General features: G+C 39.8%; 1 protein-coding gene across 5 annotated transcripts in view; it reads left to right on the forward strand.

Moving 5' to 3' along the window:
- The window catches only part of LOC123980592 (adhesion G protein-coupled receptor L3-like), a 226,187-nt gene that overhangs the window by 136,341 nt on the left and 69,532 nt on the right, over window positions 1-20,314 (forward strand). For all 5 annotated transcript variants that reach the window (XM_046065053.1, XM_046065054.1, XM_046065055.1 and 2 more), the window contains 3 exons: window positions 11,746-12,099; window positions 15,733-15,836; window positions 18,514-18,699. In XM_046065053.1, the coding sequence (XP_045921009.1) occupies window positions 11,746-12,099; window positions 15,733-15,836; window positions 18,514-18,699 (644 nt within the window). The remainder of the gene's footprint in view (window positions 1-11,745; window positions 12,100-15,732; window positions 15,837-18,513; window positions 18,700-20,314) is intronic.

Raw genomic sequence — 20,314 nt, forward strand, 5'->3', positions numbered from 1 at the left:
TCTGTGATCGCTCTAACACAAGCTCATTTCCACTTGTGCCTCCACCTCCTTGAGCATGCATGACCTGCCATACAAGTGGAGCATGGGATATGGGCATCAGAGCAGGAGAGAAATGGCCAGGCCCCCACAGCTGGGGCCCGTGCCGGATGCCGAACCACATGGGCCAGGGCACAGCACATGCTACAGGGCAGTAGGCAGGGCTAGGGTAATGATTTAGATGCTTTTTGATCTCTTTCAGCAAAGGATATTTTAGTATTCCTTCAGTGCTTTGGTAGAAGGTAGAAGGGAGTTGTTTCTTTACCTCACCAAAAGAAAATGTGAATAACATTTTTATGATATTGATAAAAAGAAACCTATTTTTCCTGCATTTAGAATACTCCCCACTATTGGTTTAGCAGTTGCTAAAGTCTCTTCAACAGACAGAGCAATATTTTTGTCCAAGCATCCTGTTTTCAAGGACAGATGACCTATGCCAAAGAGTGCTTCCATGACAACTCCACTGATAATTATATTCACTCAATTGGTGACAAAAAAAGTGCTCCACAGTAAGCTATTAGCAGGCAGATATAAAAGCTCTCTTACCATTACTCCCCCTTACATGATCACATTCAATGCAGAATATGCAAGGACAACTGAGAAATTAATTTTTCTATGGTCATTTAAAAACATAAAAGAAGCCAGCCACAAAGCCTTACATACAGCACATACAATATTTGATTAGCCAGGAGCGTACGAGAAAATGGAACAAATTCTAGGAAAATTTGACTTTTTCCCTATCAGTAAATGTAAAATATGCAAACTCATTTACACAGGCCACAATGGCCCCTCCAGAGGGTTGTTAATCTTCCGACTGTTGTGGCAGTTCATTGTCTCCCAACTGTCTAATGACCCGGTTCTCCAGATCCACCATTTGGAGTGTTCTGGTTCAGCTCATCAATCCAACCCACTGAGGACAAATAGTCACAACTGACGCAGGGCCTCGCAAGCAGCTCTGAGTAGAAAAAGTTGCATGAAGTTGGCGTCAAGATAGCAAGTAGTATAACTGCTACTGACCAGGCAATCACCTGTCACAACCAATACATCACAGCATCTCAATACTTTCTTGTCACTGCTCAACAAAGCATCCACCCACCCATTCTCTTAACCACATGTACTGTTCTGTATCATCCTGTTCTGGGTCATCATACCAGTTAAGGCCCAAGAATAATCACAAATAATAGATCTAATGAAGTTTCTAGATTATTAATACCATATATACATATATATATACCATAAATTTGTGTACACATTTTACATCTTTTAAATTCTGTAAAATTATCAAATATTATATGTTAGATGGCAAACAACTATTGGATGGATTGCCATGAAATTTTGTACAGATATTCCTGTTCCCTGATTAATTGTGGCAACAGCATGTTAGCACTGTCACATTAGCATTTAGCTCAAAGCACCACTTTGCTTATGTGCAGCCTCAAAGAGCTGCTGGCATAGCTGTAGACTCTCAATTTTTGGTTTAGATAAGTACATTCACTTTTAGGGCTGAACAGTTAATCGAAAGTTTGTTGAAATCGTAGGAGACGCAATATTTGTTTTGTAAGGTGATGTGATGTGTGTCAAAACAGCCTACCATTTTAAATTCAATATTGCCCTGCTGCAGAGATGCCCTGGCAGTGACTGTGTTTTAACAACTCAAAAATTCAATCAGACTGAACCAAAGAATATGGAATATATCTCATATTCTGCATTGTGACACAACTGTAGATGCTCTGTTTTGAGATTGCTGCATGCCACAGTCTCAGTCGAATTTACTCCAAAGTAGTTAGTAGATGGTGTTTAGTAACTAAATTTAAACCAAATAAGATTCATGTGCTTGCATTTTTTCGCAGCGAATCAAGGATCATGCCATTTTGGCGATATGGGGGTCTGATTTTACATAGAACTACCAGTTTTCTACAAATAAGTTAATATACAGCCTATTACAATATACATTCCAACGTTTAATGCTGTAAGTAAACATGTAAAAAGAATAAAACTTTCAATAAATGTTTTTAAAAGTGCGTGAATAAATCCAAAATTGTAACCCTAACCCTGGGTCGTCAGTGCGCATGTGTAGGCGTAGTGTGCGTGTGTGTGTGTGTGTGTGTGTGTGGTGGCGGCGGAAGAGGAGCACTTGCTGAAGAGACGGAGCCCCGGCTTCAGTGCCGTCGTGCGGAGTTGTCCAAACCTCGCGGGACTTTCTGATAATTTATCACTGTTGATGAACCACACAAAGAATATTTTATCGTTTTTAAATAACCGGCTACTTGAAATAGACCCGCGAGGAACCGCGACGTGCATGTAGTTGTCGGCAGCACGGCATGCACGCAAAACTCACGCAAGACCGGTGAATGACAGGCGAGAGAGAGAGCACCTCAGTTTAGCTGAAAATTTACAGTGTAAGTTGAATGAATAGAGACTGCAGCTCTGCAGCTTCTCAAGATTAAAGCGGAGCTACCGTGTGTAAACCCCCCCCCCCCCCCCCCCCCCCCCCCCGCAATCGCCGTGCACAAAAACACGCATGATTCGACTATCAGTCGACTATAGGCAGGACTTGACGATTCTGACTCGACTATGTAAATCCTTAGCTGGGGACAGCCCTAGTTTGCTGATTGTGTACAGTGATTCACTTTCAGGTTTTCAGTGATCTCAATCCTTCATCTAATGCCTGAATGTGCCACTGTAGTGTAGAGTGATGCTTTTGTTGGCTCATTGTTGCATAGCATGTGGCTGTTGGTGTCATAGATACATTTCCTGTCTGGCAGTGCTGTAATTCTGCCACATGTTGCCATCTGGCCAGGGCGTGATGCCAGCCCAGCTAGCCCGGAGGGAGCCCGCAGACGTTGCGCCCCGACCTTCATGCCGAAACAGCCGATGTTTTGGACACTCAGGCCCGTCTTGGCTCTATTTGGAAGTGCCCGACACATGCTAAATTGATTAAGACTGTCTAAGCAGTAAATGCAGGCTGGCAGAGTTTGATGGAGATAATCTGAGTGTGACTCACTGTGCTCTTAAAGGCACAAACTATTATCCTTTGGGTTCCACTGCTTATGTGCTAGCCTTCCAGTACCCTTCACTGATTTTGATTGGTGTACTCTGACATGCTATTACACTTTATAGGTTGAGATGACACCCTCATAAAATATTTTTTGTCTTGATTACAAAGCTTTAGGGAATACTTGCATAGCAATTCAAAGTAAATGCTACTATTCCACAATAAAACTGTCTTTTGCACGCTGCATGAAACCCTTTTTGAAGTCGAGGCTTAGAAATGTAGGCTACATGCTTATTTGCAGGCTACGCACTTATCACATGCCTGGTGCACCTCTTGCAGAGGGCAATTTTCTTCGAGGGAAAGTGCAAGGTTTAGGATTATAGTTAGAATGATTTTTTACACATGTACACACACACAAACGCATGCACAGATGCATGGTCTTGCAAACCCTTTAATGCTTCAACACAATGGGGCTCTGTTAGTAATGCAGCTTTAGATTTTTTAGCATAGAAACAGGGAGTGCTTTGTTGGTGCTTCGGAGCCTCTTTGAATGTTTCAAGACCATATTCCATCATGTGAGAATAATTTGTAATATATTGTAAAATATAACCATTGTTACCCTATTAGTGTGTGTGTGTGTTGCTCATCTTAGGATACTTCTGTTTTATTTCTGATATGGAAGTTCAATGAAACCTTTGCAAATTTGAGCAGGTCGGCTCATGTTTCAAGTGGTTCTGAATGTGGCATGTTCATTTGCTCTATGTGATACCCCATTATGTATCACATGATTTTGTCTGGCATCCCTCCTCCTGTATGGCCATCCATCATGGGCCTTGGCGGCTGTACCTTGATCCAGAAATCATACACAGATCACCTGTGTAGCGAGAGCGGTGGCAGGCAATCCCTCAATTAAGGCCAACACCCTATCCGTCTGCTCTGACATATGCAGAAATGGGAAAAAAACATACTTATAGTAAAAGACTTTGGTGTAATGTGAAACACTGGGAGAATGAGGATTATTAGGCATAGGTACATTTGTCCCTGCCTGTGTACATATGTAAATGTGTAAGTGTTTTTCATTTCTTTTCAGTGTGTAGAGCCAAAAATTATTATTTTTATTTCCTCAGTTTTTCTTCCACTTGTTTGTTTAAATGCACAAGGTGTTTCAACCCAGCTATCCTCATGTAGCCGATCAGCTGTGCAGTGTGTGATCTAAGCAGGTAGTTGGCAGTGATTTAAAAAATGTTTCACCTGATGAATATCAAACTCAAAAGGAAAAAAAAGTGTGTGACTAGTGGTATACTGTAATGTGTGGGATCCTCTCCACTCTGCTCTTTCTCTATTCTACTCCTGATGTGTGTGTGTGTGTGTGTGTATTGCTACTGTTTCCTCTAGAGCCCCCCCAAAAATTGCCACCTTAGATTTAACAGGTTTGGTGGCACACTAGCACAAAGTGATTTATTTTGGCCAATCAGCCGAGTAAATCTGATTGGAGGCGTCTGAAGTAACTCTTTTTATCGCCAGTGTCAGAGTTTCTCTGCACAGCTTTGCCCTATCCATTTGGCCCATTCTGTTGTTGGTTGACATTCTTTTGAAAAGCCTTACTCGACGTTTATTTTGGCAAATGGTGAAGCCTTGGAGGAGTGTGCCTTTCCTCTTAGGGAGCCTAAAATCCCCCTCTGCTCATGTGCTCACACTCCTGTTTTCCTTCTTGTGCTTCTCCTGGTATGTTTGACGATGTTTGGCCTTGTCAGTAGCCTGAGAGACTTGAGTTTTGGCTCTAAATAAAAACGGCATCCAACATTCTTCCATTTAGCTTAGAAAAGATGTTGCTAAGTGAGGAATTTTGTGGACTGTGGGTTTTTAATGCACACCTTTACTGTAGTGTATTGATAATGATGTGCAGATGCATGACAGATTTGCATAATGTATTTTTGATTTGGGATTTTGAGACTATTTGAGAGTATACGGAATAATAATAAATAAACATCTAATTAGCAAAATCCTCTTTTGCAAATGCTGATTAGCCTTTATGCATGCACATTAGGCAGAAAACAGCACGTTGTGCCTTTTGCACACATTTGTGCATCTGTACAGCGAATCAGTTCACCCTACAGTACTTCACTATAGTGCATATGCAAGCAGGCTTCGCTCATGTCTCCTCTGTCATTTAACTCAAACACTGCGTCTCTCCAGGCCTGTGTCCATGAGTGCATATATATCAGCCCAGCGCATACACTTCTCCCAGCGCTGCGTGACCTCCATAGATGCCCTCTCAAGTCCCGGGAAGAGAGCTTTGGAATGAGAAATTAATTGCCAAACAATGCATAGCTCCCATCCATTACGGTTCTCATCATGTCAGATGATATCGAAGCATTACCGGATGTCTGGCTGCATAATTTACCGCACCCGCTCACCATCATCACTACCATCCCTCCACCCCCACCCACATCCCAGTTTCACTCTCTGATGGATTTGTGGGCCCGCCACAAAAGGCTCCATTAAATGACAGGACTTTTATCATCATTTTATTTTCCTACCATTCCCCTCAGCAACAGAGGACATGTGTAGCGTTTTGGTGGGATCGCATGACATAAACATGAGGGAACAGATAAGCCTTGGAGCTGAGTGAATCATGCAGTAATGAAGCATGTACTGATTTTGTGAGACAGCTTGAAATAGATGAACAAATATATGTGTGTGTGTGTATCTATATGCGTACACTTACTTATTTCATATCTATTGGTGTTGAGTATAAAGTTTGCCATTTATGTTTTATTAGATGTAGATTTGTTTTTCTCAAACCAATCAAAATTTGGTAGTCTGAGGCGCAAACACACGGCATCCGTACACTTTCCGACGTACAGCTGGTCATAATTTGTTAACAGTTTTGTCAAAAGTCAAATGCGGGACCCTGATCAAAACCAGGCCAAGCATGTCTAGAACCTGCATCGGTAAGCTTAGCTTACTTAGCTTAGACAGCTAGCTTGGTTATGTCTGAAGGTAACACAATTCACCTACAAGCATCTCTAAAGTTATATCAAACAAACAAAAACTGAAGTGTAAAATGACAAGTTGTGGAGTTAATGGGCTAGACTATTTTTTGACTTCCTGAAGTCTCCGATGGCTGGCAACCTTATGGTGATGGCAGATACTTGCTAGACTAGCAACTTTAAAGCTATAAACAACCCATAATGCAACAGTGTGGTGAATATGTACATTTCTTCTTCTCAAATACAATACAACTCCCAACCAGTAGAGCAGCAACATTGCCATCAATCCAACAAAGCGTCCCACTGTGAATACTAAAGTGAAGTTTTGCAGTTTGCACCAAACCTGGCTTGAATTTCTAATAGGGCTGCAACTAACCATTATTTTCATTGTCAATTAATCTGTCAAATATTTTCTCGATAAATGAGTTACTAGTCGTTTGGTCTATAAAATGTCAGAAAATGGTGAAAATTGTTTCTCGAATCTCAAGATGATGTCCTCAAGTGTCTTGTTTGTCCACAACCCAAAGATATTCAGTTTACTGTCCTAGAGGAGCAATATTCACAAATAAAATCAGATAATTTTTTTCTTAGAAGATTGCTCAAACAGATAAATCGATTATCAAAATAGTTGTTGATTAATTTATTGGTTGACAACTAATCGATGAATAGTTGCAGCTCTAATTTATAAATGGAAATTTGACACTTGATACTTGAGATGTGCAAAAATATCAAACATTAGTTCACAGCTCTTAATGTAGCAAGGAGCGCAAACGTAATCCATTTTCCCTAAAATGTCCAAAAGAAAACCCACCCCAAGTAAATTATTAACCTGTAGTCATTAGCACTTGTGTCCAAAACACGATGCTTGCAATGATGAGAAACATCAGGACAATTAATGTACCTAAAAAGAAGTTCTGACATGAGACCTAACTTTAAGAGAAGTAGACTAAGTTACAAAGTGTAAGCAGCATCAAACAGGCCAAATGAAACAAGTATATGGTTGTAATTTATTGAGATCCGTGATAACGGATTTGGGCTTCGAGTATGCTTCACTCTAAAAATACATGTCCCAGCACCCGGAAGTCTTTAAACAGGTTAGTAGAAAGTTAATGGGTGACATCGCACAAAGACTGTCCTATATTTTCTTGTCTGTGCAAGTGCCTACTGAAGATGTAACCATGCATTAGGAGGTAATTGGGTTCAGCACGAGGTTGGAAGAGTCACTTAACCGTCTGATGTTCGTTTCATTTTTACCCCCGAAAGCCCTTTCCACCTCTTTTGATCTCGAGTCTGCAGAAGTTTCTCCGAGCCGACAAGCCCGCTCTCGGTACGGAAATGGCAAGTCATATAAACCGGATTCATTTCATAATAGCATAGCAGGGTTTTTTTTTTTTGTTTTTTTTTCCTGGAGCGAAGTAGAGTGGGCTTATCTAATTGTGGAAGCCACGAGCCCTGGGATACAGTGAGAGAGGCTAATTAGTTCGAAATTAATGCTTTGAAATGAAGCACAAAGCTCTGTGTGTGGTGGAAACAGACTTCATGCGTTTGGTAAAGGGGATCTTTTGCAATAGAAGTGGAGTGTAAATGAGGAGTGGAGTTGGTGTTTCAATGAAAGGAAAGCTGGAGTACCCACAGAAGTTTTTTTTTTTAATGAAAAGGTCACCTCTTTAGGTGTGGGAACATTCTTAAGCTCCTTAGCTTAAGAATCATGAATATCTGATAGCTGGATGTTAGTATCATTCATTTTTAATCAACTTTGTAATGCCTTTGGGAATGCATTGAACCTTAAATATACAGGAGATGAATTACTTTTAGGTTTGAGGCCATTTTATTGAATTTTATATATATATATATATAATTGAATGATATACTCTTGCATTGTATCATTGAGCAATATCTAAAGTCCTAATACCTAATTCTAGAAGAAAAATATTGCAAAGAGGGGGATTTTATTAAGAAAACATTATTTTAATTCATAAGAACAAGAGAAGAGTTCACCCATCTATAGTTATATTTATAGTTTTTTATTGGGACCTCCATTGTGTTGTTTTATAAAACTTATAACCAAAATCACATTCAAATCATCCTCTAAGGTCACTCACGAGTCCCTCAGAGCATACCAAAGTCCTGTTCACCTCGTTTGTGCTCTTGAGTTCAGTTTTTTTTTTGTCTCTCTTCATCCCTTTGGATAGATTGGGAAAGCTGGCAAAGCAAAACAAAATGTCCTTGTGTTGTCTCCAAGGCGATAGTGCCTGCAGACTGTGGCTGCAGTCTGCTGCTGGCTTTCCTTTTTTTTTGTGCTCATCTCACGGAAAAGATATACAAGTTTGCTCAAGGACACTTTCTTCTTTTCCGCTTCTGCTCTCTGTCTCTTGTGTGTGTCTTTGCAGGCGTATTTAACATGCTGCGCGTTGAAAAATAATTCAGCAGTAGGCTCAACGGGATCAACTGGAAGTATGGAATTACATTCTAGACATGGTTCCTAGTGACTTTGAATTAACCTCACGCTGTGATGGCGATTTCCTCGAGCCATATTTCTCTGTACTGTCATATAACCTCCAGCATTAAAGAAGGTTATGATAACTTTCATTATTGTTATTTAAAAAGGATTGGTAAACTAAATTCATCACATTGTCATTAATGCTGGAGGTTATCATGAAATTTAAAGCAAGACCATGTAACATTTGAAATAAGAAACAGCACATTGTTTCTTTTACAAATCAAAACATATAAATATATTATATGAAGGGTCATGGTTGCGTTAATTCTTGTCATATTCAAAATGTAAACTTTATGATTTAGCTGCAAACGGATTTGACAACATTGTTTAACCTAAACATTCATGCCAACAAAGCACATTGAATTGAATTGAATTGAAATTAGCCTACTCAGGGGCTTAGCACTAAAGCTTTTCTTGGTCTAACATGTGGCTTATAGTGGCTAATGCTAGCTTATACTAGCAATCCTAGAACTATACTATAGTATACCTAGACTATAATGACTCTTCCCTTTGTGTACTACCATACTTTAGCATGTCACAGATTCATTTTTAAATTGTTTTAATCTCAAATGTAAAACTAGATGTAAACACAGTATAGGCTACTTCACCGGGAACATGTTTCCTGGCTGTGGTCCCATTCTGCCAGCTCTCGTGTTGCGTTGTGTTTACGTCTTAGTTTGTGTCACACATTCAACAAACTAACTCAGAAATATCAGCAACTTCTTTGGATAGCTATGCCCTGGATGACTGAGAATCCTCACAGAGATGCTTTAAAAACTAATATATAAACCGGTCTTATATTTCTTATTACGTCTTCCTATAAAACTGCTTAATGCATCACATATCACTGTACAATTTACTTATATCAGTCTGGGCAGCTAAAGCAACAATCTCCCTCAGCAAAAATGTGTCCCAGACAGAATCACTCCTGTATCAGCCGTCCTGACCAGTAGAATAATTCCCTTATCCTAATAGGTCCATCTGCACACCTTTTTAGCCACTAGCGTATCTGAGCCTGTGCACTGTGACCTTTACTGACCCCAATATGAGCTGTGAATTTTCATGATCAGATTACCATCAGGTGCTCTTATGGTCTCCTTTACTATATGCAGTTTAAGCACCAGCGGCTGATTTCAATTATACTTAAAATTATGCCACTTGGTGTGACATATTTAACATCATTATCACTTCTCCTCAAATACAGATGCATAAATAAGTTATTTCATAAATAATCAAATGAATAGACCTGTGTCCTTGAAGATATTTCTCCCTACTATTTTCATGATCACTGCAGCTGAAGGATCCACTGAAATGCCGTGGCGCAGATTGATGATGATGTCTAATAGTGGTTATAGAATGTAAATGGTGATGTCTTGGTGGCTGGTGGAAATGTTAAATACCTATTTGAGCATTCATGTGATTTTTAAAGCCCTGTTGATGGGTGGTGGTGTCAGTTTATGTTGATTGATGGGGGTTTGTGCATTTGTGCTAGCTCAGTGAAGTGTTTGCATCCATATACGCTAGTGCAATCGTATCTTTTCCAAGCTCTTGTTTTTTTCAGTTTACAGCTGTATACTTTGCTGATTTGTTTTTATTTCTGTCTGTGAGACACATTTGGAAAATACATCCTGAATTACCAGGTAGTTAAGAGTAAAACAGGCTCTGCATGCCTTTAGTTCACATTGCAATTCAATTAGATTCTTCTTATAGTTCCACTTTACTGATGGAGTGCCTCCACAGGAGTGTCCAAGATACTTGCGGATCTTAAAAACACAACAAATTCTTTTGTTAGTGAGAGAAAACAAATACTTAATCAGCGTGGAACTCTTGCTGCGACGGCAACCTATTTAATCAACCTTGGCTGTCGCTGAATGCTGTTAAGCGTTGAATGCATTGACTGCTGATAGTGGTCTGGTTTGTGTCATTACAGCCTCCAGGCGTCTCTGCGTTTCCCAAAACAGTGGCACTAATTTATGCTGTCTTATTTCAGCGCTTTCAGATTCACCATACAGAGAAATCATCCGATTGCAAATTGAAACTCACTGAAGTGGATTTCAGCAGTGATGTCTGTTATCTGAGCTCTCTGGATATGTGACGTCCATTACACCCGCCACCCTAAAATCGACCCTCATTAAATTTTGTTTTGCTACCCTTCCATACAAAGATTGGGACCATTTGTCACTTTTGTCATTTTGATTGTATCTCTGCATTAGGCTGAAACAGTGCTTGTCCCAAATTGCATTTTTGCAAAGGCCCAGATCGTGTGTGTCTGTGAGAAAGTGCTCTATCATGGGAACTACAGCAATCTGCCTTTTTCCAAACCACAGACAGTAATAAGATCATGGCATATATAAATGTCAGTATAGCAAATTGAAGAATCTTAAATAATAATGCAAATGTATAATAAGGAACACAGAGCAATGTTCCTAAATAAAGATATTCCGTAGCACACAGTTTCATAGAAAAGGCCTGGCTAGTGTGACCTCTGTGTGTCCTCTGACCCTCTGTGGTTTAAGTCCACACATTCATAAAAGGCCTGTAGCTAAATTAATTTGGGGCTCCTATTTTCCTATCAGGGACCCAGGGGAAGGAATATGAAGGATGTTTAGATGGGATGATTGATGACAGAGGAGTCAAGGAGGTGTATAAGAAAAGGAGTACTGAGCCAGTGTATGTGTGCATGTGTGTTAGTATTATGATAGCCCTTGTCTCCAACAGCTAAGGTAAACAACATCATTAGTAAGCACCTCCTGGAGTGTAACCACAGGGAGGACTCATCCAGGAAATAGGTATTCCAGTTTGTCCCGGCTGACCCAGAAATAGCATGTAGCTACAACACCCAGCCATTGAGAGAGATGCCCTCGTCAGCAGCTCCATTTAGACTAGACGGCTGCAAGTGTGCGTATGTGTGGTGTGTGTTAGCCAAGCCAGCAGGGGTCCCGAACTAGACACCATGCATGCCCATGCAAGTCACACCTGCCAGTTCCAATTGATCCACTTTGAACTATCATCTCTTAAACTGACAAATGGAAAGGAGAGTAGAATAGAACCCCCCCCCCTCCCCTCTACACACTGTCATTTTTTTCATTAAAATTCCTCTCAGACATTAATGAAGTGTGACTGAAAAAAGAAAGACATTTACTCTCAATCTTCTTTCTCCAACTCTGCATTTTTCCTAGAATCTGTCAGCTCACTCTGATCCTTCTTTCCCCTTTATCCAGAAACGTCCTCCTCTGTAATGGTGTACATGGACACAACGACCACGACGACAAGGACCACCACTCGACCGACCACCGTTACCATGACAACTACCACAACCAGGACTACCACTACCAGGGTGCCTGCCACAACAACTGCATTGGCCCAGTGGCCACGGACCACGTCCACAGTAGTGGCTCCTGCCCAGACGCTGGTGGAGGGCTTGGTCCCAGAAGACAACGACAGGGCACCACCTTCCTCCAAGCTTCCCAACATCAGGGTGGAGTACTGTAATCCCCTGGTGATTATGGACATCTCCTGGCCCAAGACCAAGCAGGGTGTGATGGCAAAAATGCCATGTCCACCTGGAACCTCAGGTAATGTAGTTTTCTATAATAGTTCAAGGGCAATTCTGGTTTCATAACAACTCTTATCTTGTCTTATTTTGTAGCCATCAGTTCCTTCAGAAGATAATTGAACACAGACATAAAGAGGTTTGAGGGGGCAAGGAAAATGAGTAGCCTGAAGACCATCAACTTTTAAACACACCCCCTGGTTAGCCACATTTGTTTGGAAGATAAAATGAGGGCAATTCATTTATCTATAAATTCATTTTTGGGAAATAATGTGGGTCCAAGGCATGGTGGCAGCAGGTTAAGAAAGGTAGCCCAGACATTCTTCTTGCAAGCCACACATGCCACCTGTACTTGAGGGATGATCAGACCAGATGGAAGCAATGATCAGACCAGATGGAATAAATAGCTCTCCAGTTTCCTCTGGCTCTGTCCTGTGGATTATCTAAGGGTGAGCCTGGTTGCCCCGTGAAGGAAACTCATTATATCCAGGTTTGCATTCTTTTGGTCCCTCCCCAAAGCCAATGACGACTAGTGAGCGTTGGAATGCAGATCCACCGGAAAATTGAGAGTTTCACCTTCACAATCAGTTCATAACGTGCATTACACGTTATTCCAGTAGTTTTATAGTTACATGCAGTTATCCTGATTAATCTTTGAAAACCTTTCTTTTGAAAAATGTGCAAGGGAAAAGCACATGTTGTTTCACTCTGTTATGATGTCAATACTCTTGTTAGGAGACACAGTCTACTGTGAGGCTCTTCGCCTTGACGTTGGTCGCTGGTGTGTGTTTTGTTTATGTTTATACTCTCCCCGTGGCACTAGTTCGCTCGCTTTCTGTCCTCCCTCCTCACTCTTTGTTCCTGACTCACGGGTGCAAGCCTAAAGATAGCTTAGCATCGCATGTGAATGGAAACCAGTAACTAGTACACCACACACCCATATTTATTTCCTGTCTCTCAGGACACAATTGGTGTAATTAATTAGTGGCTAAACTAATTTGTGTTAGGAATTTTGAAAGGGCTGTTGAGCTTTGTTTATCAGGCATCAGGCCATGTGTTTCTGTATATGTTGTCCCAGCTCTGACTTTCTATCAATGCTAAGAGAATGAATTCAAGTGTACATTCAGATAAAATCGATGTTGGTTGCTTTAGATATAAAAGAGTTACCTCAGAAAGTAAGAGTAGCTGAGTGCTGATCCAGCAGAATTTCCTATTGTAATGAGACCGGGCCACTGAGCTTAGACTTTTTTTAAATAAAGGCTCTGATGTTTTTAGGTTGAAGATCATTCTGAATTCTTAAAATTAAGAGATGAATTGCAATGGAAGAATGAAAGCTTAAACTTGACTGAGGTACAATAACCTTGAAGAGAGAAACCTTGATATTATGGGTTTCTGCTGTCAGACAGTATTGTTGCATAAATAAAGCAACTCAGTCTTGGTAATAGATTATAACAAACCCAAAAGAAGAGGTGATGCAAATGACATCTTTTAAAACTGCACAAAATTGTTACTTTGTTAAGGAATTTGCTGAAACCCCCCTATCATGTTTTTTTATTTTTTTTTATAGAACAAGTCACCCTAGATTGGGGAGTGACATCATACCACCAAATCTGGCTCGAAGCCTAAAGAAACTCTGTTCGTATCATCAATCAGCCACACACACACACACACACACACAGATACAGGCTTCATTAATGGGCAACACCAGCATCCGTCGAGACCTCACTAACAGCCGTCATATGGCAAGATAAGACGAACACATACCCCACCTCCCCTCGGCGAACTCTTCAAAGCCATTGCTCTTCAGACAACACTGCCAAGCAGAACACGACTGTGTGAGCTTCCTCTGCCACTCTTTGAAAGTTCCTCGAGCTCCCCTTCCATCTACCTCAATTCGCTCGCTGTCATTCGGTCTCCCCTTACATACCCCTCCGACTGCCTGTCTTACTGTCCTCTTTCATGCTCCTTCTCCTGCCTCTCAATAAAAGAGGGAATGCAGAGTTCCTTATCTTATAAACCCATCAAACATAAGGCTGTCCAAGGTGGACTGGGGAAGGAAATTGTATGTCAATCAAAATGTATATCCATTAATGCTGGCCCTCTCACCCTCCAAGTACAAGCAAGGGCAATTTAATGACGGCATGTAGCCTTGCTCTGAAAATATAGACGCAAGTTATTTCAGGTATGTGGAAGAACAAGTCAAAGACTCTTTGCTTTTGAATTCAGTGCATCCATTGGAGTCACTGCAAATAACACATACGCACAAAAATGTGGTTTATACTGTCTGTCTTTTGATTAAATGTAGGGTTGCACAATTTATCTAACTGCAGTTGCAATCGCTAGTACTCACTACTCACCTACCACAGCAAACTTTCAGATGTTGAACAATATGATTATTGAAAAGTTAGTGCATAGTACATTTTCTTGCACAAGGATTAAATGAATTAAAACAACCTCCTGAAATTAAACAGCTGTAACTGGATTTAATATTCAACCAGTGGTAAAATAGAATACTATAATATGAAATTATAATGAATATAGTAATTAATGTATTAACATTATACTAACGGTATACTATTAACTGAACATTATTCTTTTTATAAAATTTTATTATACTTATACACTCATTTATACTAGTCCTCCTAAAGGTTGTGGATGGAGCCTTTGGACCGATGTAGATTTAGCCAGGATGCCATTGTGCCAATGTGTACTCTTTCTAGGTGCATTTTCCTTGATAATCAAGCAAGGAGACTCATATAACATTTGTTCCGTTATATAGCAATCACAATATTGTCCACAATGATTGAATTATGACCTTTTCTCCAAATTGTGCAGCCCAAATTAAATGGATTTAATTTATAATAACAATTAATAAGGTTAAAGGTAGGTATAACAGGGTCAGAGAGCCTTAACAGATGATGTATCTGAAGTTTTATTTCTACTAAAGCCCAGATGGAAAATTGTAACAGTCACTCCCCACAGCTCTCTCTGTGTCTCTCTCTGTCTGTCTGTCTGTGTCTGTCTCTCTCTCTCTCTCTCTCTCTCTCTCTCTCTCTATTTCTCAGCAGAGACAGTTTTTTCAAACCAGCTTAATTGACCTTTCGTGATGAATTCAGTGATGGCAGACTTAATTGGCACCTATTTTGGAGCATTTTCTTCCTCATGCAGGAGTTTGAACTGTCACACACATACAGACACTGTCTGACTTTTAATGATTAAATACAGACGCTGTCTGGGCAAGCTCGGCTGGCCTCAAGTGAAGCAACTTCATTTTAGTCACTTTAAGATAAAACCATCCAATTACATTTTCCTACAACCATTAATTGAATCACTTAAGAATTGTGTTCCTTGGGACATTGCAGTTTTATTTAGACAAGTTTTGCAAATAAGAAAAGTGCTTGACATACAGAAGAATTGGGCATTTGTCGACAAGACTGAAAGCATTGTGTAGTCCATCACTCTATAATGGGAAAAGTGAGTTAGAAGAATGAGAAATGTGGGTAAGCGTGATTGTCTCCCAAGAGATCTTTCTGAAACACGCGTTGACAAAACATGTGTCACTGTAGCTGTCATTTACTGACATGGTTGTGTCTCTTGATCTAATAAATCCCATGGCATTGTTCTCACTAAGTCACTGTCTTTCTTCTTTCTCTAGGCGTGGCCTCACACATGTGCATGGGTCCGGAGGGATACTGGGACCCACAGGGACCTGACTTTAGCAACTGTACATCCCCTTGGGTCAACCTCATCAGCCAGAAGGTACCAATATAATGAGCAGAAAGTGTGCTAGTAATGTGACAGTTAATTTGTTTTTCTCACCAGGGATCATCACACATTTCTCTTTAGCATGCAACCTTAAAGTATAAAGATAGCTGGAAGCATTTGTTTTGTTTGACAGAACTGTGCCCTTTTAGACTGTTCTAAGAAACATTTGCCGCAGCTCACAATGCAAATCGAGAATATATACTGCATATCGCTTTTTCTCAAAGGGCTTTAGTTTTTGTGTGTTTTCTCTTTTGTTCTTTGTATGTTCTTAACTGGTCAATTAATGTAATGGAGTAGCCGGAAGGTTTACTTAATAGAGGGTTATGCTTGTGTGTGTGTGTGCATGTTTGGTGTGGGTGGTTGGATGGGGCGAAGTGAAAACCAATACCACAGTGCCATAGTCTAATGGACTGCTGTGAGTAACAACTAATCCAGACCACCTTCTGTCCTATGACATGATACAGCAGTTAGTTGCATCTCATATTTCTCAAGCCCAAGCGATTTGTATCTCCTCCTCTACCCCAAAGTTATTATGCAAAGCCCCATATAAAGCTTCTTATGTTTAAACCTGTAATAGAATCAAATCAAAAGAGAGGAGAAAGTGACTGCAAGTGAGGATCAGAGTTCCAGGTAATGAATTGCAGGCAATGTTGAAAATGTTCTCCCTTAAACTCATCGGACCTCGAGGCGTGCATGTTGTAACACTTATGAGCTACTCAACGGCACAAAGCTCGGCCCATTAAACAAACTGCAGTTTGCAGATATGGATGGTGAATGGTTGGCAAAATACAAGGGAGCAAAATTATCAGGTGCATTTCTGTGCAGCATTTGAGCGGTGCAATAAAGCTTCACTACAGGCTGCTGCTTGGGGAAAAAAATAGCTAAAGCAAAGTTAGTTCTTAACTTACTATGTAGGTTGTTGTTGCATGGATTCAACTGCGTGACTCTGATGTAGAATATTGCCTTTTAAAATCTACAGAAAGATGTGACAATCAAGTAACGCATGTATTTCTTTATGTATTTATGTCATTACTCTTTTTTTTTAAAGCAAATCACACTTCAGCAGTGTGCCTGTCGCCGCGGAGACAGGGAGACTTTAATGAAGATCAACATATCAGAGATCTGGAATGCCCATCTGGCAGTTCGTTATTTTATTTTGAGAGCCATTGTCCTGTATGTGGCACTGCTCATTACCAGATGTTTCGGTAGACAAAATGAGGAAGGAAGATGTGGAGAATAAGAAGAGAAAGAAATGACATCAGATCAGCAGAGAGAGAGAGAGGGAGAAAGCAGAGCTATTTACCCAGCATCCTCGGCTCCCCTCATTAAGAGACAAGGAGCGAGGAGGGAAAAGAAGAAAACATCTTCCAAAGGCACGTTCCCCTGCATACACCTCTATGAGGACCAATTTAAGCTGCATAATTGGCTTGACTAATAAACTCACCGGCAGGTGATGCTGGAGTAAATCAGGATGGGCTTGTTTTAGTTGGTGTCGCTGCGGTTTTTGAGGCTCATCCTACTCCGCCTAGTCTCTTCGTTTAAACCTTTAAGGTAACTGACCTTTGAATTACAACACCAAACCAACACATTGTAACATTGTTGAAGTTGCTGGATAAGGCCCATTTATTTAAATGTCTGGGAAGTAGAGGTTTAAAAAATTAAAAGTGGGAAATGGTTGACATCCGGGGGGGCTCGTCTTTACATTACCAGGTAGAGAGAGCTAGGTTGAGATGTACACTTGACGTTAAAAACCAGGAGAAAGAACGGGGCAAAGTACAAAGTAGAAGTTTGTGTGCAAACCTTTTTTAGGGATTGTAGTGAGCCTCATTAGCCAATAAACAGATGCCTCCATTGCTCACAAGTTACATATCGAGTCTCCCCTGTGAAGGAAAAAGAAAGGGTACTTTCCCTAATACTGTAATTGACCATTCACTATGCCCCACTCCCTTTAGTTACCTTTGCTATGCTTTTTTTTCTGATCTCTCAGCTATATATACGCAGTGTAAAATGATGATCTACATCCCAAAATTCTTGGTCATTTTTTAAACAGTAGGACCTTTTAATTTCAGACACATACGAAGAAAACGTAGCATTATCTCGGGCAATGTTGGATGGGGTTGCTGGAGTGTAAACCAACCCAAATCTGAAAAAAGGAGCAGGACAGAGCTGCTAACATTAGTCTAAACTCTAATACCATCCCACATTGACTCAGAAACAATGAATATCCAACAGGATCTGTCCTCTGTGTACGACTTATACTGTACACTGCTTCCCCCAAGCTACAGCGATCCCCATTAGTTTCATAAAGGTGTAAGGCTATCTGGGGAAATTACCTCAATAGCTGATTTCATTTTTGCTTAGCTGATTTCATTTTTGCTTCCGGTACAATATTGGCCCCAGTGTACACCCAGCTGAGTACTGTCTCGCCACATTAATTTTGTGCAACATAGTAGTAGTTGGGGAAAACGTATGGGCTTCATTTTAAGGGACTACACATTTGTATATTGCAATAAGTGACGTTTTCCTGTGTTTTTCAGTGGGTAGGTTGTGGGTAATAAGTTCATGCCACAAAAACTAATAAGGGAATGAGGCTTGTTTGAATTTTTGTTGCAGTTACATCTTAGCCATTTCAGATATTTAAATGTTTAGGTCACAATTTTTTGTTTTACAGCTAAAATCTGGAGAGACAGCAGCAGTCATTGCCAGGGAGTTGGCGGAGCAAACTAAGCGTAATCTTCAGGCAGGTGACATCACCTACACAGTGAAGGCCATGGTTCAGCTGGTGGATCTCCTTGACGTGCAGCTGAGGAACCTCACACCAGGCGGCAAAGACAGCGCAGCACGGAGCCTCAACAAGGTAGTGAAAGAAACAGTTTCATAAGAAATGTCCAAACTGCTCAGAAATAAATAGGGAGTTGCGTTGGTAGTGTTGTAGTAAAAAATAAACAAAACAGGTGCTCATCAAGGAGATGGCCGGTATTCACGTATAAAAACAATGACTGCCCAGCTTACAGTTATGGAAGTAGCCCATATTGGTTGGCAGATATCTGAGACACTCTGATTGTAAATATTAAAAATCTTGGGTCAAAAAAGAAGTGGCAAAAAACAAGTGATCAGAGCTCATAATTACAACAATAATTAATAATTAGTTGTAATTATGATCCTATTGTTGTTGTAATTATGAGCTTTCAGCATTTGTTTTGTGACAAGTACTGTTGAGGGGGATTCATTATGAGCACTTTCACATTAAAGGGCACTATTAATGGTGCTGTCTACCTGCATTTGTGTATATCACTGTCAGATTGTCCTTACCGGCACTGATTTTGGATTGAATATTGACATTTATCTATTTTCCTTTTATGTCATTATATATGTGTGAGATTGTTTCCACATAAACATTATGTTGTGATTATAGCAGTTGATTTGGGTGTAGCCTACATAAATACTAAAAAAAACTAAGTAAAAAAAACAACTAAGTAATATTAAGGTGAAATGTCAATAAGGAATGTTGTTAGTTCACAGTTTGATAATCTTAATAATAATAACTAATAACTAATAAAATTTATGAATACAAAAGAAGTCGGTGCATCCTCACTCAAAGCTACTCAGGCAAGCCTCCTCTGTCATCACTCCTCCCTGCATTTTGGGAATTGAGACGTCTATGAACATGGCACGCTGAGATCAATTTGTAGGTCACAGGCAGGAGGAAAGAGGAGACTGGGAGGCACCACATAGAGAGATGAGAAACAGTGTGTGTGTGTGTGTATATATATATATATATATATATATATATATAGAATGCACATATATATGTGTGTGTATGTATGTGTATATATGTATGTGTGTGTGTGTGTATATATATATATATATATATATATACACACACACACATATATGTGTGTGTATGTATGTGTGTGTATATATATATATATATGTGTGTGTATATATATATATATATATATATATATATATATATATATATGTGTATATATATATATATATATATATATATATATATATATATATATGTGTATATATATGTGTGTATATATGTGTGTGTGTGTATATATATGTGTGTATATATGTGTGTGTGTGTATATATATATATATATATATGTGTATATATGTGTGTGTGTATGTATATATGTATATATATATATATATATATATATATATATATATATATATATACAGTGGGGGAAATAAGTATTTGACCCCTTGCTGATTTTGCAGGTTTGCCCACTTACAAAGAATGCAACAATCTACAATTTTAATCATATGTACATTCTAACAGTGAAAGACAGAATCCCAAAGAAAATTCCAGAAAATCACATCATATGAATTTATTAAAATTGATAACCATCTGATGAGGAAAAACAAGTATATGACCCCCTACCAAACAGCAAGTATTCTGGCTCCTACAAGCCAGTTAGTCTTTCTTTAAGACACAGCCCCAATCCCAACCAATTATC

Source organism: Micropterus dolomieu, linkage group LG12, assembly GCF_021292245.1.
Source record: "Micropterus dolomieu isolate WLL.071019.BEF.003 ecotype Adirondacks linkage group LG12, ASM2129224v1, whole genome shotgun sequence".
In the NCBI taxonomy this organism is placed as follows: domain Eukaryota; kingdom Metazoa; phylum Chordata; class Actinopteri; order Centrarchiformes; family Centrarchidae; genus Micropterus; species Micropterus dolomieu.